Source organism: Taudactylus pleione, unplaced genomic scaffold (genome assembly GCF_031769625.1).
Source record: "Taudactylus pleione unplaced genomic scaffold, aTauple2 ptg000015l, whole genome shotgun sequence".
Taxonomy (NCBI): domain Eukaryota; kingdom Metazoa; phylum Chordata; class Amphibia; order Anura; family Myobatrachidae; genus Taudactylus; species Taudactylus pleione.
In genome coordinates, this window is record NW_028284417.1 from 25177796 (window position 1) to 25202967 (window position 25172).

Sequence of the window (25172 nt, forward strand, 5' to 3'; positions counted from 1 at the left end):
CATTAGCTCATTAGCATATTTGATTAGACTATAAACAAAGTTTTTTCTAATACATTACAGTTCTATTGCACCTAAATATATTTCAGATAAAAGTAAGCATTATTTAAAAGTATAACCTATGTAAACAAATGGCAATAATATATTGGTATTTATTCCTTGTTTAGATGGTCTCCATCTTCATGATATTTTCTATGCAACATTTTCTATAAAGTAAATGGCAACATATATTTCTATATTTTTTTATTACATGTTCATCAATCCCTTGAGGAAGGGTAATCGAGGGGAGTTGCATTTCTGAAATTAAATAAAAGGACCTACTGAAACTCGATTACAGGTCATGAACTTGCACTATTAGAATACCCTTTTTGCTATAAGTATATGTGCGTGCATGTGTGTGCTTCAAATCAATTACTAAACAAAATACACATTTGAGGATTGTACAAGGCAAGTCCAAAAAAAAAACCCATGGCATTGGACATTATTGTGATGCAATATGTATAAGGTAAAAATGGATTCCACAGCAATTATTTAAACCATGAAGGATAACATAGATTATTATGAAAAATAAGAAACACTTGATTATAGCTGATCATTTTATATGTACATTAGTGATTTGACACTTATGGCCAAATATAATAGGGTGAGAGTTTAGAAAATGTGAGAGTTCTCTCACACTTTTTAAACTCAGCCAATGTAATAGAGTCTGCGAACAAATCAACAGAGCAAACTCGCATGTTTTTCAGGCAGAAAAAACTCACGATTTAAATTCTCATTCAGATGTTTTCCCTTTTTGAAGATAAAACTCAACCAATGTGAGAGTTTACTACTAAACTCTCACATTTTGTATACTCTCACTCTATTACATTTAGCCCGGTGTGTTCAGTTTGAAGGGAATGTGTTTATTACATTGATGTATTAATTTGTTTTGAACATTTTCGTTTTAGGACAACTTACCAGCTATTACACCATCATCCTCTTGAGTTTGTGGCCTGCTGGATGTGGGCTTGCATCTTGTGGTGGAGCTGGGAAAAAAAGAAAAGAAACATTAAAAAACAACACTAGATATCTGCATAATTTAAAAAAAAATGTCAACAAAAAACAATAAAATATAAATACGGTTGGGATAGTAGGGCCAAAATCACAGCCACTCCAGGGGGAAAGCTCCGTGTCTCACACCCGGAGCTATTCAGTTATTCTGTATTTTCTTTGTGTGGTGAACCCAAGGTTAACGTGCGCTAACCTATAGATTCCGTGCAAAGTGCTGGAACATTATGCAGGAGTCTACATTTTAATGCAGATTTTTCCTATCAGCTCCTCAAGCTGTGAGGAAAACTCCACCCTCTAGGACTAGGCACAATGGGTTAATGCAGCTAATTGATTCTGGCAGCACGTTCAATTAGCTGTGGGTGAACCCCGCGCCTAATTGAATCACTTTTCCTTATGTTTTTGGTTCAGAGTGAACATCAATTTAATGGATCTTGCTAAAAAAACAAGTTTAATGAAGATTAATTGTGGTTGTTTTTGTTTTAACATGTTTTCATTAGTATTGTGTATAGGTGAGACTGAAGCATTATGATTCTTTGTCTTACAATCAGTCCTTAATAATTGTCCTTTGTAAAACAAAAAATGAATGACATATTATAATTTTAACTGGTTGTTACTCACCAGGCTGGAACTGATACACTGGTTTCGTATCTGTGTCCTGTACATGAAGGCCAGGGAGAATCTCAGGTGGGAATAACTGTTGCAGCTCCTCCTCATAAGAGCAGAACTGAGTATTGAACAGGGCTATGTGTGGCGTGCCTCCGCCAGTCCCTGCTGGTGTCCTTCATTTCTCTGTAAGTTTTCCTTTAATTATCTTTTTATATAGAAAACACTTGTGGCAGTTCTCCACATTCTGCATCACATGACCAACAGCAATGATTGAATCACAAACAGATACACACCACTGCTTCTTCCTGGGCAATGTTATTTTGTGCACCAGAGTGCCCAGTATACAGTCATAGAGAGGCACAATGCTGCTGACAAGGGCACAATTTGCCTCAAACACATTACAAACAAGCTAAAATCAACATTAGTATTAGACTTCACCATTATGTTTACATTAATTCACACTATGCTGTGGCAAACGCAGGATTTCTAGAGGGGGGTTTCCAAATGCTTGATTTTAGAGTGAGTGTGGCCAGTCCATGAATAGAGCATAATTAGCACTTATCCAGCTTTAATATGTGTCATACAAAGTGTATTGTGTCATAATTCCATCATATACAGGACCAGCGATCACAGTATGCCATTAGATGCAGCTGTAGGGCCATCCTGCCTGAGCTGAATGTATTTATTTCATATGTGGCAACCATTCCAGAGCATTGGAGCAAGTTCGGGAGTCTGGGGGAGCAGCAGAAGAACCTAGCACTGCCCTGGACATGTACAGTATGTACATATTGGTCTCCTTATGATCTCTATAGTGTATTATTATACAGTATTAATAATTAACCCTATTGATTTTCTTTAGCAGTGCATGTTTTCCAGATCTCCTAGTTGGTGCAGTGGAGTATTTATTTCTGGCTGACACATGTTAAAAGATCAACAAGTGGTGCTAATTATTTAATTTGTGATACTGAAAAGAACATGCAGCACTAGTAAAATTCTATAATATTAATATTTCTATTCTGGTCATGGTGTGGGCTGGGGAGAGGGGTTTCCAGGCAACCAGAAACCCCCCCCCTGCGTTTGCCTATGCTATGTAAGAATTCTATAAGGATACACGTGCACAGCAAAAAGCACACACACACATACTATTACTTATGGGAAATACACACACTTGTAACACATTTACAAAAGCAATATAATTTATAAACATGAAAATGTGCGCCATTTGCATATTGCATTTTGAGCAAATGCTCCTATTTCTTTGCCTTGCACAGAGAGCTGGTGCCGAAAACCCAACATGTTTAACATTCTACTTCTAGCATTTTAACCGTGCAGGCATTATACCTTTAAACATTTGCATACAGCAGCATGTTTATAGCTATAATGTCCACACAGTTAAAATGCTGTAAGTAGAATTTAACTTGTTTCAGACCAGCTTTCTGAAGTCTACACAGTCACTGTCGACATAGTGACTATAGACATTCAGACTGCATCACCATCTTACCTTATGACATAAGAAAACAAAGCGAATGAACACCTAAGCCCAAGGACGCCGGTACGGAGGTGAGTAGCAGCCGTTCCCAAGCCGCATCCTGTCTGGCATATTCCCGTGGATCCCAAGGTCCCGGACTCCCAGAAGAAAAACTGTCTGTGTACTGTGTACCACTCTCTTCCATCTTAGATAAACCCAGTTGAGTATCAACAATTCTGTTTCGCTGACTAGACACAAAATTAGACAACTCCTCTCGCATAACATAAGCTATGGAAGGAGCAAAAGACTTAGCCAAAGCTGGTTTCAACACAGGGCCAGCGGAAACCTTCGTAACCAGTCATGGATCACGGGTATCCTCGAAAGCAGCACAGTGAGCTTGCTTGTCCCTGTTAGGTCACTTAGACTGCCAACGTGAACAAAATTGTCCACTCCTCCAGGTTTGGCTTTGGAAGTACCCCCTTTTCAGACATTTTTAACAGAAATATCAATAAGAAGAAATTAGTACACAAAGCACAGTATTATACTGAGAAATCACACAGCATACATACAGAAAAATACAATAAATATCTGATTAGAAAAATTAAGGCTTGTCAGATACTTATCCCAGACTTCCAGCCAAGTGGAGTCTGGGTGAGGAGTGGGAAGAGATGCACTTCTCAGCAGTCATCAGTAGATCCTCTTTTCAGGTGCTGTTCTGTACCATGTGTTGCGATTCCACTGGGTTGTCTGATGATCAGCCTTACCACAGCATGTTAACCTTCTGGTTATGGGTAGGACCTGGGCATATCCACTTCATCTCTGACCCTTTTGATAAAGGTGAGAGAGGAGGCCGTTGTCGTAGATCTAGTCACCCCCCCCCCTCTCTCATTAGGCAGCATAGCCTAGTCAAGATTATACTTCCTGCTGCTGGCTGCCATCATCTGTAATGGCCAGCAGCTGTGTTGCATGTAGAGAGAGCGCCAGTATAATCCCTTCGAAGCTGCTCTCACATCAGCCCCTAGCTGGAGCTTTACCCTGCAAAACAGGAACTGCCAGCTGAGTCTGGTGGACCGAACCTTCCATCTGTTACCCACCCTGCTGTAGGCCTGACCCTGACTCTTTGGAAATCCTTAAGGAAGAGACTATGTGTTCTTTCTTCACTCTCTCCTATGACCTCTTTCATAATCCCGATTTTCCCCCAGGGGTGACCTCCTCCTCCTTCCACCTTTGGATACAGGCTGGGTTGGCATGTGTCGGCCAGCTGGTATTCTCATCTGGTGTGCTCTCTTTTCATTAGTTCCAAGAGACTTGTCATCTACAAGCCTCCGAAATTTGGAGATACCTCCCTATTCAACATTTTTTGTCTGGTAATTTGATCCAGGATGCTCATAGACTCCCAACTTAATTTGAATTGATGTGTCAGTCCCAGTCTCATCCTCAACATTTTCTTTCCTCTGGATATAAACTTCTCATAAAGGACACATTTTCCATGTTGCCACACTTTAAATCTGACTGGGAAAGAGATCTGGATATACAACTAGACCCTAAAGTTTGGGAAAAGATCTTTCAGACCACTATGTCCTGCTCAGTTAGCTATTTGCTAGTGGAGACTTAGTTTAATGTTCTTACCCGTTGGTACAGATGCCCCTCAGTACTTATTAAAATATACTCTGGAGTCTCTGCTACATGTTGGAGATGTGCCTCAGCTGTTGGTTTCCCTCTCCATATCTGGTGGAAATGTGCTTCTCTATGTCCCTTCTGTAACTCGGTGATCTTTTTATCTAAAGAGATTGTAGGCCAGGAAGTTAGCTCAGAACCTACTTTCTGGCTCCTTAATAAGATTGATAGTTCTGTGTCATCCTATATTAAATTGATTTTGAAACATCTCAACAGTACAGCCAAGGCTGTAATTCCAGTCCACTGGAGATCTTCGACACCTCCAACCATAGCGGAGTGGTTCTCCAGATTGGAATTCTATATGTCTTTGCGTGATCTTATGATGTCTGGAGCTACTCAATTTAGAGAGTTTAGTGATATCTGGGGACCTTGGTTCCTATTCAAAGAATCTCCCTCCTATTCAGGCCACATTCGGGTTATTTGTTAACGTGCCTTATTGCTGAATTAGTTCTTTTGATATTATCTTGGGTGGTCCCTCTCTCTTTCCCTCCCTCTTCCTTTCTGTTCTCAGTTTTTTTTTCTGTTCTGTTGTTTTTAATTATTTTCTGATTTGTTTGTGATATTGTCTGTGATTTGGTGTTTATTTTGTATTTTGCTTTGATTTTCCATTTGTGATATATTTGATACTGTATGTTATTCTGATTTTGTTGGAATTTTGCTGATATGTTCAGAGTGTTATAGATTTTCTAAAAATGTTTAATGCAAAAAAAAAACTGAGGAAGAGGTTGCAGGGGAAAAGCTTATATACCTTAAAGATAACCTATTAACTGCTAGCTCCTCAACCCTCACTACACCTAAACTCAGTCACCTTTTGTTCATACTACTTATTTTAATTTTATTTCAATTACAAATTATAGAATAACACGTATTATAGAAGGTTTAACTCCATCTTGTTATCTGAAAAATGTTTAGCTAACAAGCACATACTGTAACTGGTTATTGGGCAAAGAGTTGCAAACGTTTACAAGTTAATCATATAAATAATGTAAGGAAAAAGTAAACATGTTGGAAAAGTAATTACGATTGGAGTGTAGTTTCCCTTTATGTTTTGTCAAGAATTGTGAACTCGTGGCTAGTCAAGCATCAAATAGGTCACATTACATTCCAGGCACATCGTGAGAAACTTGTAATTGCAGTCTCAAGAGCTCTTATTTAAAATGCACAGGTGATGACCTGCCTTCACTTTAAATGTTATTTATTTGCCAAACAAGGCTTCCAAGTTAGTGCTTCATTCCTGTCCTTCCTCTCAAACAGAGTGTACATCATGACCTGTAAAATACCAGTGCATCTTTCGGGCTCATGTAGAGTTGGATGGAATCACAATTTGCTAAATAATATTTATATTGGGACATTCTGCAAACTGCAAGCATTTTGTGTTTAACCACTTGTGTATGGGAACAAAAAGTTTTAATGTGCATTGAAGTGCAGGCAAAGTACAGTAAGGGCTGACCACAAGACACTGCAGGTGCTCAACCATGGTGCAAACTGACGATGATGATCAACACCCACTTTTGATTCACTAAATGCTTCTAAATCCCTCCCACTTATGCTATTACTATTGTAATGGGACTGCTGTGTACTTACTGCCACAGTGTAGCTACACTGCCTGAGCTGGCCTTATCTGGCATGAACCAGGCATATATGCCACTGTTCACTACCAGAGCAGCACGTACGCTACCCTTTCTGAGCTAAACACATTTTGCGTGGATCTACAAGCTAAGCAAGATGTGTTTTCTTTCTTAGAGACACCTTTTGCTCTAGCTATTTAGATGCAAATTCCGTCCAACTCTACCGGATGTGTTGGCACAGGACTCATTCAAGCTTGGACATTCATACGTTAATTAAGCATGCATCACTTGAAACATGGATTCCGCCCACCTATCATTCCTACACTTAATGTGTGAAGGGCAACCATTAGATCTAACAGTTGATTAATTAAATGTTAAAGTCTAGATAAAGAGCTATTGAGGGAAAAGAACCTTGCAGTGGGGAACTCTTAGTAAAACTTTATTTTTATTTATCAATTATAATGCATATCTAAAACTCCAACATACATATAAAATATTGGCGTTACAAAGAGAAAAGGAATAGACTCTTTGGGCTAACTGTAATAGGTTCCGATCTTCAGCCGCTTCAGGGATTTATGTGAGTATCCCCGTATTTTTAAAGTGGCAATCATTGTAAAGGCTAATCCAGCTTGGTTTAGCCTTTAAAATGATAATAGACTCGCATAAGCCCCTGGACTACTACATTTTAATATGTTTCCCATCAAGAACTCTCTTTTGTCTCTATTAAATTTATTTGAATTCCTTTTGATAATGTTCTGTTCGTAGACCTCCAGGTCTCCCACCTCTCTCTCAAAAAATATACAATGAACGGGTAGGTGAGTTCCACCAAGATTGACATGTGAGTATGTGTGTCCAAGCCATGGTAGTTAGGGAAGAGGCAAAATATGAGACAAAATACAACCTATAAAGTGTAAGTGAATAAAGCACACACATAATAACACAGCACTCTCCCAATGCACTGTACTTAGTAATAGATTATATACACTTCAAAAACAATAAACATACAATAGGGGAGGTATTTGAAATCCCGGCTATAGGGATGCTGGCGCCGGCAGCCCAACGGGGCAAGTAGTTGGGTCAGGGAGAGGGTTAGAGGTTAGCGTTAGGCACTAGGGGGAGGGACAGGGTTAGGCACTAGGGGGGGGATTTAGATTTAGGCACTAGGGGGGAGGTTAGGTTTAGGGTGCGGGGAGGGAGGGTTAGGGGTAGGGTTAGGATACTTCCCAACAGTTGTCGGTATCCTAACCCTGTCGGGATGCCGGCATCAGAATTCTGACCTGAGAATTGCCTGTTCCCAGGTGTGTGGGAGGTCTTTCCCTAATTTGGGAGTCATCATAGGACCATAGGTAACTATGATATAAAGAAGGGGCAGGCAACCTGTGGCACTCCAGCTGCTGTGGAGCTAAATGTCCCAGCATACCATAACAGAAAAACTGTGGTAGGGCATGAAGGAATGTGGAGTTTCACAGCAGATGGAGTGAACAAGTTGCCTAGCCCTGATATAAAGTATTTTAGCAATGAAATCTGCTTCCTTCAATATTGCAAACAAAGTAAAAAATCTCACTGTAAATGTATGTATCAGCTGCATATTCTGATAAAGAGATAAAGAGCCTCTAATCACAAAATGTAGACTAAATAATAGTATTATTAGTGAGTAATAAACATTTCACATCATATCGCATTCCTCTTTAGGCTCAATCCTATTAGGTAAATGGTGGGTCCTGCGAATTACATGTGCAATCCAATTCCAAACTTACACTGATTATCCCAGAGGAAATTCTGAAATGTATTACGCACACTCCCCTGAGCAGGTGACATGGTAGGTAAAAAATTTGGGACACAGAGCAGGAGCTCTGGTACAGCCCTCCCAATTAATACTCCTGCACTTGGAGGGGTTGAAATAGCATAATTTGGCCAATAAAGACATGTCAGTTTTCAGGTGAATTTTTCTAAGAATCTCAATAATGGGACATGTATGTGGAGGTGTAAATGTTGTGGGACAGGTATATGTGAAGGTGTAAATAATGTGGGACAGGTACTGCATTTGGAGGTGTAAATGATGTGGGACAGGTACTGTATGTGGAGGTATACATGATGTAGGACAGGTACGTGAAGGTATAAATGATGTGAGACAGGTACGTGGAGATGTACATAATGTGGGACAGGTATGTGGAGGTGTAAATGATGTGGGACAGGTAGTTGGAGGTGTAAATGATGTGGGACAGGTAAGTGGAGGTGTAAATGATGTGGAACAGGTATGTGGAGGTGTAAATGATGTGGGACAGGTAAGTGGAGGTGTAAATTATGTGGGACAGGTACATGGAGGTGTAAATGATGTGGGACAGGTACATGGAGGTATAAATGATGTGAGACAGGTACGTGGAGGTATAAATGATGTGGCACAGGTATGTGGAGGGGTAAATGATGTGGGGCAGGTACGTGGAGGGGTAAATGATGTGGGACAGGTAAGTGGAGGTGTAAATGATGTGGGACAGGTGAGTGGAGGTGTAAATGATGTGAGACAGGTAAGTGGAGGTGTAAATGATGTGGGACAGGTATGTGGAGGGATAAATGATGTGGGACAGGTATGTGGAGGTGTAAATGATGTGGGTAGGTAAGTGGAGATGTAAATTATGTGGGACAGGAAGGTGGAGGTGTAAATGATGTGGGACTGGTACGTGGAGGTGTAAATGATGTGGGACAGGTATGTGGAGTTGTATTGATGAGAAAGGGGTTTTAGAACTTGCAGATGAGAGGTTAATATGTTTATTCTAACTTTTTACAAACTTGTATAAAAACACTGAAAAACTACTATACAGACATTTTTCTGTACCCAGAATGTCTGTAAAGACTTTAATTTACTGGATAAACACGTGTTTGCTATAATTTTTCAACCATTAATAAAAAGTGTAAAAATCATTCATTTGACACCTTTTAGAAACCCAGAAAAAAAGGAATTTTCCCTCCAGCACCCTGTAGCAAAATCAACAAAAAATACTTAAATCCTTCATAATAATAGAGATTTAGAGGTATTAGTTACATACATTTGCAGGTTTCTGGGGTACCTCCAAGGTGAGTTAGCTCTCAGCTTATACATGTGCTGTTATCATGCAGTACACCAATTTGTAATTATATGACCCAGAGTGGGTGCTACTATTATGTAGCAATAATTATTTTCGGGTGAGCGTTTGGGAGTGGGGCCTCTGGAGTTGTTCTGGCTGGACCTTTTTCAGGGCATCACCACTTAATTCACATAGAATATTTTTATCACTTTTCTAATTGTTTGTTTATTATTTATGTCATTTTAATTCTTTCACATTTCGTTAACACTTATTGATTTATCTTTACACATCTATCCTTTACACTTCACTATCACCTTTTTTCTCCTTTTCGTGTGATGCCCTGGGGATGGTCCTTGGCTGGAATTTTTTGTGGTACCCTGCTTCTCGGACGTGAACCCCTTAATGTTTGGGATGCCAGTATAGAGGAGCCTTGACGATTGGCCTAGCTCTTATTCATATATTTGCAAATGTATGTAACTAATACCTCTAAATCTCTATTATTATGTAGGATTTAAGTATTTTTTGTTGATTTTGCTACAGTGTGCTGGAGGGCAAATCCCTTTTTTCTGTGTTCAGTGTAAACCCCGCCCTTTATAAGCACCTGTGCTAAGTCATTAAGCTGATCTGAGTAACCACCATATTTTTTGTTTGCAGTCTTGAGAGGCATGAAGGGAGCCAGCATTAGGAGGAGGTGCTGGTCCTTATAGTGCCATGTGGAGGTTTCTGGGGTGCCTCCAAGGTGAGTTAGCTCTCAGCTTATACATGTGCTGTTATCATGCAGTACACCAATTTGTAATTATATGACCCAGAGTGGGTGCTACTATTATGTAGCAATAATTATTTTGGGTGAACGTTTGGGAGTTGTTCTGGCTGGACCTTTTTCAGGGCATCACCACTTAATTCACATAGAATATTTTTATCACTTTTCTAATTGTTTGTTTATTATTTATATCATTTTAATTCTTTCACATTTAATTAACACAGAGGGGCCTATTCATTAAACCTAAAAATTCGATGGAGATAATTAGGTTTAGAACTCGCATGGAGTTCTACCTAATTATAGGTGAAATTCATCATTCCACCTCTCCATAAGTATCTATTCCGAAAAGCTGTCATTTGTGCGATGACAGCTTTTCGGGAAATAGATACTTTTCCCTGCCTACACTACCTTATCGCATCTATAAACAGTGCTGCGCATGCGCTGTTACATCTGTAAAACCAGCGCATGCGCAGTACTGCCTACAGATGCGTTAAGTTTGTGTACCCTCCCGCCCCCCCCCCACCTCCCTCCCCCTCTGCTCACCTCCCCCCCCCCGACTTACCTGTCCGCGCAGCAGCCTCCGGCTCCGTCCTGCTGGTCTGTCATGTGGTTTCCCAGCAGACCACATGACAGATTAGAAAGAAAAAAACTTTTTTTTTTTTCTTTTTCTAAACTTTCTTGTGCTCTGCTGGGGAGCACACATGTCCGACCAGCCACCGGAGCCTGAGGACGGAGCAGAGCGCCGGAGGGACTCGTCGGGGGACCTGCACATGTGGATACAGGTAAGTCGATTCTGCTATTCGCCACCTCACAGTGGCGAATAGTAACTGCATCAAATTCCGAAAATTCATAATTTTCGGAATTTGATGAATACCACAATTTCCACATCCCCATACTAATGTATGGGGAGTGTGGAAATTAACGCAGGGGAACTTAGCAAGGAGATATCTGTGATATCTCCTGTGCTAAGTCTGTTCATGAATACCAAAATAACGGTATTTAAGGAAAATGTCCTTAAAAACGTTATTTTAGTGTTGATGAATAGGCCCCTTATTGATTTATCTTTACACATCTATCCTTTACACTTCACTATCACCTTTTTTCTCCTTTTCGTGTGATGCCCTGGGGATGGTCCTTGGCTGGAATTTTTTGTGGTACCCTGCTTCTCGGACGTGAACCATTTATAAACCTCCAGTACTTTTCTTATAGCCACTAATAGCCTTAAATATGGTCCTGCTATCTCAATTGTAATTTTTGGGGGTCCTGGATGGTTTTCCCACTTTTTCATGCACTTCTCCCAGGTTGCATTTTGTATAAATGTCGCGCACCCATGTGCGACTACCACAAATTGTCATTTCTAGTTGGATCACGCATTTCTTGGGTGTCTGCATAAGTACAATGTCTGCGAGTTTCATTGAACAAACTCACATTTGCAAACTCGCACCTAATGTGATTGAGCCCTTTAACTGTTATGACCCTGTCATTTCAATTCGTATATATATTACAGATAATCCCTAATCTTTGCCTTCTTTTTCATGATATTGGGCCTGATTCATAGTTGTATGGTATTGCACAGCTATTGCTTCTTTGAACGCATTGGATGTCCAATACCATACAGCTAATATGCTAATGCTGCAGGAGGAGTCTCAGGACTCTTCCTGCAGGGATCACAGATCTGAGTGCTGCGTCCCCAACCGGCTGCAACATTGCAATCATACTGTGGCTTGGGACACTGCAAGCAATCTTGGCACATGCGCAGTACAGATCCTCAGATCAGTAGCAATCGGAGATGTACATAAACATTTGGGGTTGCCTATTTCTCTGAATCAGGCTCATTGTAGGTTGTTTGTCAAAATTCTCTCCATGTACAACACTTTAAAAAGGACAATAATAACTACTGGTTATTAAGTTATGCACTGTTTCTTATATATATCTCATATCATATTTATAATACAAAACATATCATTAAGATACTTTTTCAATCACAGTTTTCTAGACCAGCGGTTCTCAAACTCGGTCCTCAGGACCCCAAACAGGTCACGTTTTGCAGGTTACCTCGCAGTTGCACAGGTGTATTCATTACTCACTGACACATTTTAAAGGTATGCAGTCGGGAAGCCGGCGGACCTAATCCCGACAGCCGGCTTCCCGACTGCTTAATCCCGGCGAGGATTAAAATGACAGGCGTCTAAATCTAGATGCCTGTCATTTTACCGATGCCGGGAGACCGGCGCCCGGCATCCCTGTCGAAGAGACGCTGGGCAACGAGCGTGGGTAGCCGCGGGGGAGGGGAGGGTTAGGTTTGGGGCTCTCAGGGGGGATTTAGGGTTAGGGAGGTTAGGCGTAGGTTAGGGGAAGGGGGGGGTTAGGGTTAGGCACCCCCGAGGGGGGACATAGGGTTAGGCACCCCCCGGGGGACTTAGGTTTAGGTGGCGGGGAAGGGGGGGTTAAATTTAGGCACTTAGAGGGGGGATTAGGGTTAGGCACTGGGGGGAAGGTTAGGGTTAGGCACCCCTAAGGGACGGTTAGGGGAGGGAATTAGGTTAGTCAGTACTTACCTTAGAGACGATCAGGATTTTCACCCATGTCAGGCAGCCGCTGTCGGGATTCCAACAGGCGTCCGGCGGTAAATCATACCGATTCCATTTGAAAAGATCTACAGGTGGTGATAGTTATTTCACTTGTGATTCTGTGAGGAGACCTGCAAAACATGCACTGTTTGGGGTCCTGAGGACTGAGTTTGAGAACCTGTGATCTAGACAATAACACTGTATTCTACTCTCTGTGGCTGTAGTGTAAGCTGGACTGACCTTCCGCCCTTGTTACACTAATCTCTGCAGCAGACACCTGCTACTGCTCTTCACCAGGCCAAATAAGAAAACAGCCAGGCATGTGAAGGCAGATATGGGCACAGAAGATGCACTGTTGCTTCTTGCTATGGTTCAATAATTTACATTCCAGTCAGTTAACATATAGAGCATTCTTTTCTCAAAATGAGGAATAAAATGGATACAAGATGAAGTAATGAACAAACATTTGTTTGTAGTAAATAGACATGTATAAATGATACACTTTATACATGATTGTAAATGTATAAAGTAAGTTAGAGATATTGTAAGGTCATTTCTGTGTTCAGGCCTCACTACATGTGACTCCTCATAAATGTGTGTGTGCGTGTTTGTACAGTATTTCTATATCTATACACACACATAGGGGCTAGTCCTGAGTCAGACATAAAGTGGCTGTACTGTATTTGCCTGATTTACTACCTGTTGCTAATGCGACTTTCCATAGAGCTAATGCGAGGATCCGTGCGGGTTCAAATGTGAAGCTGCTCTGCCCACTCCGTCCACAGCTGCAACCATCACTATTAGTATCAATATTTGCACCAGCTCAATGTTAGGTGCAAGAGATCCACCTGAAACAGGTTTCCCTTCCCAGTACTCAGGATAGCAGAGAACTGCAGATGCATGCCCACAGCACTCAAGTCAAAATTCACATTCTTTTTCCCCAGTTCCCGCCCTAAATCGCCCATTTCATGGAAAAATAGATCCGGCAAAGATCCACCCAACTAAGAGTAGGAAGGAGATAGTACAAATGCTGTCTCAAGTCATATCAATGTCGTACGTAAACAAGAACTCCACCCCACACATTGGTTTGCATGTGCACAATATGGGTTTCTCTGACTTTTGTATATGTGCAGTAGCAACACATAATTCAACTGCACAAACATCGGCTCTGCATGCACCTCTGACTCAGGCCGATAGACTGGGAACAGCCCAGTATACAGAAATCTGTCTCTCTCATTCTGATGATGGGCAGTTGCTAAATAAAGTTTTGCCAGAACATGATTTAGGTAATTTAACTTTCATTAAACAGGGTGTCATCTCTACTGATTGAGTTCTGCAAGTATAAAGGCAGCAACCACTTTCCTGGAGCCCAAAGTACACTGAGGTCTATGTAAAATCTTAGTAACACATCACTTCCGCTCCTTGTTGTTTTTACCTATGTAAATAGCTCACCCACTATGGCTTCTGCATTGGGGGCAAATTTGTTTGTTACAGTTGATATGTATGTATTACTAAAATGCACATTAGTAGCTCTTCTTCAAAGTAGATAAACACAGATCTGGATGAATTACTATACATTAGATAAATGAGTTCCTCTCCAGAGACTGTATGTTCTGTTCATGTACATTATGAAATAAACACCAGAATCACTATATATTGCATCATATCAATTTGAAATCTAGTATTGTTTTGTAGCCATTCAGCAATACTTACCTGTCCGGGGTACTTATCTAATAAAAAGCCCCCCCGCAATCCCGACAAGCAGTGTGAAGACTGACATATCGGGAGTCCGATAAGTCTTCCCACTGCTCATGCACCGGCAGTACATTGCACTCCAATGTCTACCCACATCACAGGGTGGACGCTGGACACAGGGGGACAGAGCGATGGAGAAGGAACAGGAGCAGTGAACTTCACACAAAGTAAGCAGCAGGCATGTATTAACACCAGAGGCCTCCTACAACATCAGAATATTATTACACAACCGCTGTGTCCATAGATGCAGCTTCTGTCCGTACTGCATATATCTTTGAATCAGGCCCATATGTAATACATTTTGCTGTATGGTATGGTTGTTGTAGGACACTTAAAGCCACATCTTGCCACTTAATGATTTTGCTGCTAAATGAGAGACAGGTGAATATTACACAAAACAGTTTAGAAATTTCACTCATCTCATAATTTAGGAACTAAAGAGACACTTCTGGGACCAATTAGTTCATTTATACCAATCTATGGGGGAGATGTATCAAACCTTCTAAAGAGGACAAGTATTGGTATTGCCCATAGCAACCAATCAGCCTCTAGCATATTCTATAAAATGATAGCTAGAATCTGGTTGGTTGCTCTGAGTAATGCCTCCAAGTGTCAATGGAAGGTGTGATACATCTCCCCATTATATAACAGAAGCAATGAGAGATTTCTACTGTTAATGAAAATGTATTAGCAGGTATGCTGTGTCTCTATGTTGTTACAGTAACATGCTGATGCTAATGGCTACAGTTCTGCCGACCGCCCGTACACTTGCAGCAGAGGCCGCGGGGAGGGGGCTGGGACCCGCAGCCAGAGAAAGATGATGGATATTCAGGGCCTGATTCAGAGCCGCTCGTAAGCGGCCGCTCGTTCGCTATGAGCGATGTTCACACATCTGCGCATGCGTATGAGTCTTAATGCGCATGCGCAAACCAGTCATTGCGGTCGGAAATCGAACGCTCGCAAAACAGCGAGGGGCTGCTAATTTGACTGACAGAATGTACCGTTTGTGGGTGGTAACAGGGGAAGGTGCTTGAAAACGGGGGAGTGGAGATCCGAACGCAGGCATGCCTAACAGTAAAAATGGCGTTTAATGGGAGTGCATAATTAGTAAAGGAGCGTCATCGACCACGTCACTTCCTACCACAAGCACTGCGAGCAGTTCAGATGCCTTTCGATGTACCCGATTAATCAAATAAATACCAGAGATGACGTGTGATGCGAACGGCAAAGGGGCTTCTTTACAAAATAGCGAGCAGACATAGAGGCATCAACAAACCGCAGTGAGCGAGCGCTCAATTTAAATAGCCAGCCCCTTTTTTGGAACGACCGTCCGCAAATAGCGTCCGGCTCTGAATCAGGCCCTCAGTGTGTATGAACAACCACCATCTGTAGATCACTTGATCTGCTGATATATCTGTTCAGTGTGTACCCAGCATTTGTCTTACCCCCCTCCCCCACAGTGTTTGCTTCCTATAGCAGCAAATACAGACAAAGGGCTGTGCAATCTACTTATCCTGGTGTCAAATTTAGCATAATTGAATGACATATATATTGGCTCTAACCCAGAAAAATCTGCTCAGGATTTCCTGACTTTGTTACACAAGCTAGTGGAAAACTTGGCCTGGCTCTTAATTCAATCACCTGTGCTATTATGACATTGGATACACGACCTAATAAGGGTAGTCAGATTTCCTGCCCTTAAATACATTTTAGTTACAAAACCAGTTCCTCAATGACTTTTAACCAACTATCATCACATGAAAGCTATAACTCGCCATATGTACCATATCTCTATATTCCTTACATACTACAAAAGAAGTTAGGAAGGACTTGTAACTTTGTTGCAGTAAATTGACTGCTGAGATGATACACAGTATTATATGCCAGCTACTTTTGTATTTTAAGTACATTGTTGCACTGGATGAGGATCTTTGACTACATTTTTTATATAATTTTTATATATTTATATTTTATTACCCATCTTAGTATATCTAATAAATTGTTTTGTATCAATTGGTGATTTCACCATTCAATGAGATTCCCCCTATCCAACCAATTACAGGAGACCCTAGGGATTAAGGCCCTCATTCAGAGCCGTACGCTCTGAGCAGAGCGCACGCTCTGAATGAGGGCCGGGCTCCATTTTCATGGAGCGTCCTCCTGGACGCTCGTATAGCTGTGGGTCACCACCCACAGGCTATACGAGCGTGCATTGTGATGGTCGCGATGGTCGAGACCATCGCGACCATCGAATTTGCGAGCCGGAGCCTGCGGTTGAGGTTTTCAACCGCAAGCTCCGGAGTGATTTTGGCTCTATCAGAGCCAAAATCACTCCCACTGACATCACTAGTGATGTCAGTGGGCCGGCTTCTGACGGGAGGCGTTCCCGTGGGAACGCCCCCGTCAGGGAGGCACGCCCCCGGCACGCCCACCAAAGGGGGCGTGCTGTCAATCAACATTGACAGCACGCCCCCTTTGATCGGACACAACGAGCGAAGGACTTTCCTTCACTCGTCGCGTCTGGCGCATGCGCACGACGGAGCTCCCTCCGTCGTGCGCATGCTCAGTCCATAACATCGACCCACTTGCGAGCGGACAGCCGCTCACGAGTGGGTCTGAATCAGGCCCTAAATTACTACAGTGAATTTCTATTAAATTGCCTTGATAAAGTCACTAAGAGTGAAAAAACGTGTTGGTAAACCGGCGATCCTAAACAGAGTGACCGAAACTTCCACGACTGTGACGTCACACCGACCCACTTTCTACTCAGAGTTCAGTCTCAGCACAACATTCGGGGGATTGTGAACACATGAAAAAGCCTTCCTATCAGCATTGCTGCAATAGCCTTTTGGTTCACCACAGCCTTGTGAGACCATCGGTGTTAACACCGCCCCAACCCCGTGCATCGAAGGTAATTATGAAAAAGCTAAACACAACTTGGAGCCCCACAGCGCAGACTTGGATCCCTGCAATCAACATCATTTTGGGTGACCGATATCAGCATTACTGATGCAGTCTCACTTACCATGGGGGACTAAGAAAAGGCTGACCATTTTCAACTGGTACCGGCAGCACCGTAGACATTAGGGTAAGGTAGAGATAGGTGCAGCATCGTTCCTTCTCTCGCAACACAGTTTGCATATATCACACTTGCCTACTTTTCAGCTCTGTCCTCTGGGAGAAGCCCGGAGGAGAAATGCCATTGACTGGAGATGGGGGCGTGGCCTGGCACTAAGAATCATTAGGCCCCACCCCTCAAGAGGAACATCGCGATTCACATGTTGATCATGAGGGGACGAGATCAATATCGCGTGATTTGCATAGATACACGTCATATTGGCCTGGCCCCTTCCCCGTTTACCCGCTATTCATAGCACTATCCTCCCCATAGTGCCCACTTCATTAGTAAGTGGGCAGGAAGCAGGGCCAGATTAACAATGGGGTGGATGGAGCTACAGCTCTAGGCCTCCAAATAAAAATAGGCCCATCATCATGACAACATGATGTTGACAGGGGTGCCGAGAAAAGGGGGGGAGCAGGTACTATTTGCCCAGGCCCGGGCTCCTGAGGGCAGGGCCATCTCTTCCATTGGGCTTGTTGGGCAGTTTCCCAAGGGCTCGAAGCTTGTAAGGGCCTGCCCTCCTGCAGCTGCGGCCAGTTGGTAAATTTGTGATATTTTTATAAGACGGCCGCTGGTGCACTGTATTCTGATCTAACCTCCCCTACCCCGGGTGATGAGTACTCACCTCAGTCCCAGTTTCACTTCATCAGCCAGCTTCAGACCAGTCAGAGTCTCTCTGCATCTGTGGGAGGTCTGATGGGCATGCAGGAGGGTTTAATTTTATTGACCATTTACATTTTGAATGACTGGGTAGGAGCCCCAGTGCATTGATTTGCCCAGGGCCCACACTGCTGTTAAGACAACCCTGCCTGATGGGCCCGGCGGGGGTCCGGTGCCGCCCCACCCCGCCCTTCTCCCTCCCTCACAGCAGCCAGCACACAGCGTGTGCAGAGCTGCAGTGGGAGACTACTCATGGCTGCTAAGCAGCAGCCGCAGCAGTCTCCTATGCTTGTGGGGGGAAGCGATCACACTGATCTCGCCCCCCCTGGCTTTGCGCTGGGCTGAGGGGCTGACAGCACCCCTCTCCCCAGCGTGCAGGGCCGCTGTAGAACTGTGTTTTTATTTTTGCTTTTGCTCAAGGGGGCGTGGCCATGTCTCCCGCGATTAGGCCACGCTTTCTCTTCACCTGGGCCCGGCAAGGCTCTCTACCCCTCTGGATGTTGACTGACCATCTGCTGTCCACACGGTCAGCCATAAATCATAAGTAGTAAAATTGTATTCTATTTACCTCACAAAATAAAGCAATTTTTCTTTTACATATTTACGGAGACATTGGTGTTGAGATTATAGAGGTTGTATATGCCATGTAGCTCTGGCTACACCACACAGCACTGGTCACACCTCATCTGCTTCTCATAATAGGTCCTTGATCATTTTCAGCTCCAGGCCTATGTGGCCTTCAATCCAGCCCTGGCAGGATGTGGGAGGACCGCCTACTCTTCTGGGGGCGCGGGGCACTGACTAAGAATTTGGGTGTCTCCGGTGAAATTCCCGGGACAGTAGGTAAGCATGGCATATATTCACAAAGGAAATATTTGAAGCTTGAGGCTTGCCTGTCCACATCAACTGGCTCACGTCTTCTTGCAGGCGGGTGTCAACTTAAAAAAGGTCACCAGAGTGATCGAAACGCATAGTTGCTCCCGACATCCTGCAGGTATTTCTCCAGTGTATGCGGCCTCCGATGTTTCGGACCCAGCAGCAGCGGTGTTGTTACAGCACAGACACCCGTCTGCAAAAAAGATGTGAGCCGGGTGATGTGGACAGGCAAGCCTCAATCACTGGGTGCACAGATACCGGTAAATAACCCATAAAAGGAGGACATTTAATAGTGCCGATTGACACCCTCTTCTAAAACGGAGATTCTCGGCACCTGTGCCACAGGCAAACCTATAGCCCTACACACAGGAGGTAATAATTATTGATGTTAATAGCTCCGCTAAAGATCTAACAAATCCAACGCTGCAAGAGCGGGCTGTATATTTTCAAACACTACATGTGCAATTGACTTTACCTACAGTTATGCTTTCCTTTTGCTTTAGCATCTAATAAGGAAAAAGTATCAATTTAACTCAAACTGCTACAAATTATCAATTCTGATGTTGCCATCTAATATACTGCATTCAATTATATCTGTTATATACTGGTCTAGATGTATATGAGTGAGCTTTTACAAGTTGGCTTTTGGGCTATCTGTACTTTTTTCTGTTTTATATATATATAAAACAGGAAAAAGTATGAATATATATATATATATATATATATATATATATATATATATATAAATAATTTTTTATTTGTGAGTACCAAATAAATGCTTTGATTTTTATACTCCAGCACAGAATTGTGTTATATAATTTTGATATATTCACAAAGGAGCCATAAAAATATTTTATGTGTGTCTTGTCCATGTAAGTCTTCTCTGTTTAAAGAATACAAGTTAGTCCTAATTTTTACAGTTTCAGCACTTTCTTCATTTATTATTTTTGCCTGCTCTAAAAGTGCGTATCCACTAGCAGATAGTGGAATGACAGTACGATTACAACATTGTAATTGTACAGTCGTTCCTCTTCCATTGCAGTGCCTACACTGAACGATATGTCATTCAGTGCAGACACCCTCCGTCATCCCTGAACATGGTCAATCTGTCGATATCGGCAGATTGACCAGCATGTTCAGGCGATGATTGATGTCAAAAATGACCAACGGGAGTGCGCATCGCTGGTCGTTTTTGAAATTTTCATGCCCGATTAATGAGCGATTGAATGATAACGATATCGAATAATGATAACGTTATAACGAATAATAACGAAACCTGCTTACAGGGCATGATTCAGCTTAGGACGGAATAATAATCTGCATGCAAGCAGCTTTGCAATTCTGTCCTTGCAATCATGGTAATGCAGCAGGAGGCATCACGCCTCCTGCATGCACTACTTATCTGAGCTGCTTTGTAGTTGCGGCTAAGTCATCCATGGGTCACGCAAGCCGGCCGCCGCAGATGAGTAAAAGAGACCAGGAAATCTCCGTCAGCCGATAGAGAACCTGGCCTCTTCCCTCCCCCTCAACGGTGGCATCATGCAACCATTTTGGGAAACAGAGGCCACCGCCGCCCCATCCGTCCACCAATGGCAGCAGACTGTCATCGGGAATCTGCGTTTAGCAGTGCACTGCTGAATCAGGCCCCCAAACAGCTGAGAAACTGCCATAAATTGCCACGGTTTTCAATTAATGCACAGGGGACCCATTTTTTGAGAGGTACCTATTGCATTGGTTGACATTATGGTAAGAGGACCTCACGCATATCTACCTGCTATACTGTCATCAGCCCTGGCTGGTTCATCCTAGTTCTGGTTAGTGAAAAAAATTCACTACTAGCCTAGGCTAAAGGTGCCCATCCACTAGACGATTATGTTGAGTAATTGAATGATAACAATATCATTCAATAGTTTGCTAAAATGTCTAAAACGACCAGCGATGCGCGCTCCCGTGCCCACTTATCCCTGTAGTCAATTTCCATGGATGCGAAAATGGGAACCGGCAAAACTGGAAGCAGCGAAAAAATGTGTACATTTTCGGGAAATCATCCTTGGACCCCCCTAAAGATGTCCAGACATGGGGGATCACTATGGGTACCCCCATTTTTGCATGCTGAAGGGAAGTCGGGTTTTTAATTAGCGCGGCAGGTGCATAAATACGGCTTTGAAGAAGGTGATGCAGAAGAGCATTTAGCAATTTTTTGCGGGAAAAATAATTATGCCCATTAAATTTGGGGTACTTGAAAATGGGTGCAAGCATATTTTTAAGTCCCTAAAATTATTTTTAAATATTCTGCAAAAATGCACCTGCCGCTATCACCCGCATTGAAGAAAACATCTGCCGCATACTTTGGAACTGCTCTGGATTAAATTGAGCTATTTTAGAAGTGTGTTCCCTATTTTTTTTTTTAACCCCAAATTGTAAAAATATTTTTTTGGGGTGTCCCGATTTTTTTTTTTTTACTTTTTTTTAACACACATTAATTTTAGGGGACATTCCCATGGGTGCAGGCTATTTATTTTAAGCCTGCACCCCTAAACTCCAATTCTGCACTTTTTTTCGCCAGCAAAACACTGGAAAAAAGTTATCCCCGTTTTTTTACAAAGACTTTTCGCACCGGCGAAAAGTCTTTGAAATTGAATACAGGAATAATGAAAACAGGCAAAAATGACATCATCTGTAATTTCACCTGTAATTGAATACGGGTTTTCACCTGTAATTGAATACGGGCCTAAGTTGGGCTTTCCAATGAGAACCAGCAGATGGAAAGAGAAGTTTGCTAGCTGGAAATAATGAAGTTGGAGGATATTCTTCAATATTGTGAAAAGTATTTTCCAAAGCCTAATTCTGCGCCACAAGAGTCGCAAAGCTGAGCGCTCAACATTTCTGCAGGGCTAAAGTAAAAGTTCAAATCATTAAAGCAGGAAATTAATTTTAAAGCTCCCTTTGGATCAAGGCCAAATCCATACTTGCCATGAAGAGAACTTTAAGCACTTGCTCTTGTGAACGCTAGTAATTCAAGTAATCCAGCCATTCGCATATTGAGATACACACAAGAAAACTTTAGCCATTAACCATACTCCTGCCACATAATGCCCTACGTTTTTAAGCTAGTTTGTATTGAGAATCACAATTGTTCTTGACAGCTCCGCACCCATTACCAGTCTACAGCAGAAAACCTTACATAGATAAACTATGTGACAGTCACTTGTGCTCCAGAATGACTTGCACCCTGCTGCATACTAAGGGTCAGGTGTTCAGTCACTTGGTAATAATATATTTACTGATTACTCATTAAATTAATGCCTTCCCCTGGGTATACCACACTGATCCCCCTCCACTGTTGCATATAATCTCTTATTACAGCCAATACACCCTTAACATATGAACAAACGATTGTGCCATTTATTATCTAATAACTAATCATACCCTCTTCTTCTTCGCTGCCAAAATCCTCTGCCATGAAGGAATCTCCATCCCCATAATCTGAGTCTCCTGCCATGCCATCTTCCTCTTCATCATCCTCATCTTGTTGCTGCTGGCTTTGCATGTGCAGACCCTGACTCATCCTCCTAGGCCCCTCTACGCCTCCTTGCTATCGGGACTCTGCTTCTTCTTATGGTTACAGAGCTGCTCAGCTGCACTCCCCCCTACACAGGGCTCTGACAGCAGAGAGACTGCAGCGTGACCCAGTCACCTGACACCAGCACACTACTACTGCTGCTGCTGCTGTAACCCAGTACATGGCCCTGTAACAGTACTGTATGTGTTGTAGTATATATGCCCAGTGCCCAGACACAAAATACTGCTGCATATTTATCATAGTTACAGTCAGAAAATAAATAAACAATAAATATTGCTTAGATGATCTGTGAGCATTTCCACTATTGTGCACTGCTTACCCACTTCTCTGGCTTAAATAAATAAGGTTATCCTGATATTTAGCAGTTATCATGCTCTGATAATGTTTTCAGGTGGTTTTATTTGAGACAGGGGTGAAATATAACAAAACACACTATATCTCAGTGGTTCCCAAACTTTTTTGAGTCATGGCGCCCTAGAGTATCAGCATTGTTTTCACGGCACCCCTAAGCCAAAAGTTTGTTATTGAGAAATTCAGAAAAAAATGTAGTAAAGTGAAGTAAATTGTGCTGACCTGTCATCCTTAGGGTCAGTTATGTGGTGGTGGACAGGTTTGTGCTTCTGTTTGTCCACATATTTACATTACATTGACCATAAAGAGTTTGATTTGGTGCTGGACCACCAACCTGAGGCACCCCTGAAAGTGTCCCAAGGCACCCCAGGGTGCCACAGCGCACAGTTTGGGAACCACTGCTATAGCCTTTATTTCCTTTTACCCAGTAAGGACTGCATGGAGAGATTTGAAATCATGCTGGAGTGCTACCATTTCATGATACACACTTTAATGCCAGTACCTGTATATAAGATCCAGTCATAGGTGTATTTTTAATGGGTGCATTGTGTGCAGATCCCGGCACATAGATACCTGGGTCAAGGGGGCAGGGCTGCCATCAAAAACTGCGGGGACCGGGACTGACAAAATAGGCACCTCCGAGTCCCCCCCTGCCCCATTTTTCGGCAACTCCAGCCTGCAGTGTTTCTCCAGCTCCAGCCAGCACCCCTTCTGTCTCTCCAGCCACCACCCCTTCTGTCTCTCCAGCCACCACCCCTTCTGTCTCTCCAGCCAGTACCCCTTATGTCTCTCCAGCCACCACCCCTTCTGTCTCTCCAGCCAGTACCCCTTATGTCTCTCCAGCCAGTACCCCTTATGTCTCTTCAGCCACCACCCCTTCTGTCTCTCCAGCCAGTACCCCTTCTGTCTCTCCAGCCACCACCCCTTCTGTCTCTCCAGCCAGTACCCCTTATGTCTCTCCAGCCAGTACCCCTTCTGCCTCTCCAGCCAGCACCCCTTCTGTCTCTCCAGCCAGCACCCCTTATGTCTCTCCAGCCAGCACCCCTTTTGTATCTCCAGCCAGTACCCTTTATGTCTCCCCAGCCAGCACCCCTTGTGAGTCCACAGCCAGCACCAGTGGCAAATGCTGAATTTTTATAGGGGGGTTCCAATTGCTTGATTTTAGAGTGAGTGTGGCCAGTCCATGAAGAGGGCAAAATTAGCACTTAGGCAGTCATAATATAAGCCATACAAAGTATATTGCGTATTATAATTCCAGGATATACAGGACCAGCGATCACAGTATTATATGTGGCAGTAGGGCCATCCTGCCTGAGTTGAATGTTCTATTTCAGATGTGAGTATATCCCAGAGCTTTGGAGCAAGTCCAGGGGGAGCAGCAGAAGAACCTAGCACTGCCCTGGACATATATGTACATATTGGTCTCCTTATATACTGGATAGTGTATTATTATACAGGATTAATAAGTAACCCTATTGATGGTCTATAGCAGTGCACCCCTAACAGTGCATGTTTTCCAGATCTCCTAGTTGGTGCACAGGTGTATCTATTACTGGCTGACACATGTTGAAAAATCCACAGGTGGTGCTAATTATTTCATTTGTGATGCTGAGAAGAACATACAGCACTAGTAACATTTTATTATATTACTATTTCTACCGGAACCCCCCCCTCCTGTGTTTACCTATGAGCACCCCTCTTTTCTCCCAAGCCAGCACCCCTTCTATCTCTCCAGCCAGCACCCCTTCTGTCTTTCCTGCCAGGCCCCGCCTCCAGCTCCCTGCAGCCCGCAGTCATGACGTCACGCGCGCCTTGTCTTAATTTAAAAAATTTAATTTTACCAGGCAGTCGCTGGAGGGTTACCACTGATGAGTCATCTTGCGTCTGAAATGCAAAGAAATGGAACAGGAATACTTGATACATCAAGAGATTTAATAGACAGGATCAGGTTGGTAAATATAGCAAGTACTGAAACACCAGAAGACATGTACTGTAAATAGTCTTTAGCAAGGACCATACACAGCTAGAGATAGCTGGAACGTATGGTTACAGGGGCGTTTCTATAATG

General features: G+C 42.9%; 2 protein-coding genes across 4 annotated transcripts in view; one reads left to right on the forward strand and one right to left on the reverse strand.

The window, feature by feature from the left end:
- Window positions 1-22832, reverse strand: part of RRAGD (Ras related GTP binding D) — an 89827-nt gene extending 66995 nt beyond the window's left edge. For 2 of the 3 annotated variants that reach the window (XR_015878371.1, XM_088472024.1), the window contains exon 1: window positions 22600-22832. Coding sequence is in view for 1 of the 3 variants with exons in the window: in XM_088472024.1 (XP_088328150.1) it covers window positions 22600-22738 (139 nt within the window). In the remaining 2 variants the exon portion in view is untranslated. Of the gene's footprint in view, window positions 1-954; window positions 1023-22599 lie in introns of all 3 variants that reach the window. The other variant, XM_088472025.1, reaches the window with a different exon arrangement.
- ANKRD6 (ankyrin repeat domain 6) overlaps window positions 1793-25172 on the forward strand; it is a 241361-nt gene continuing 217981 nt past the window's right edge. Inside the window, exon 1 of the mRNA XM_088472020.1 lies at window positions 1793-1838. The gene's annotated coding sequence lies outside the window, so the exon portion shown is untranslated. The remainder of the gene's footprint in view (window positions 1839-25172) is intronic.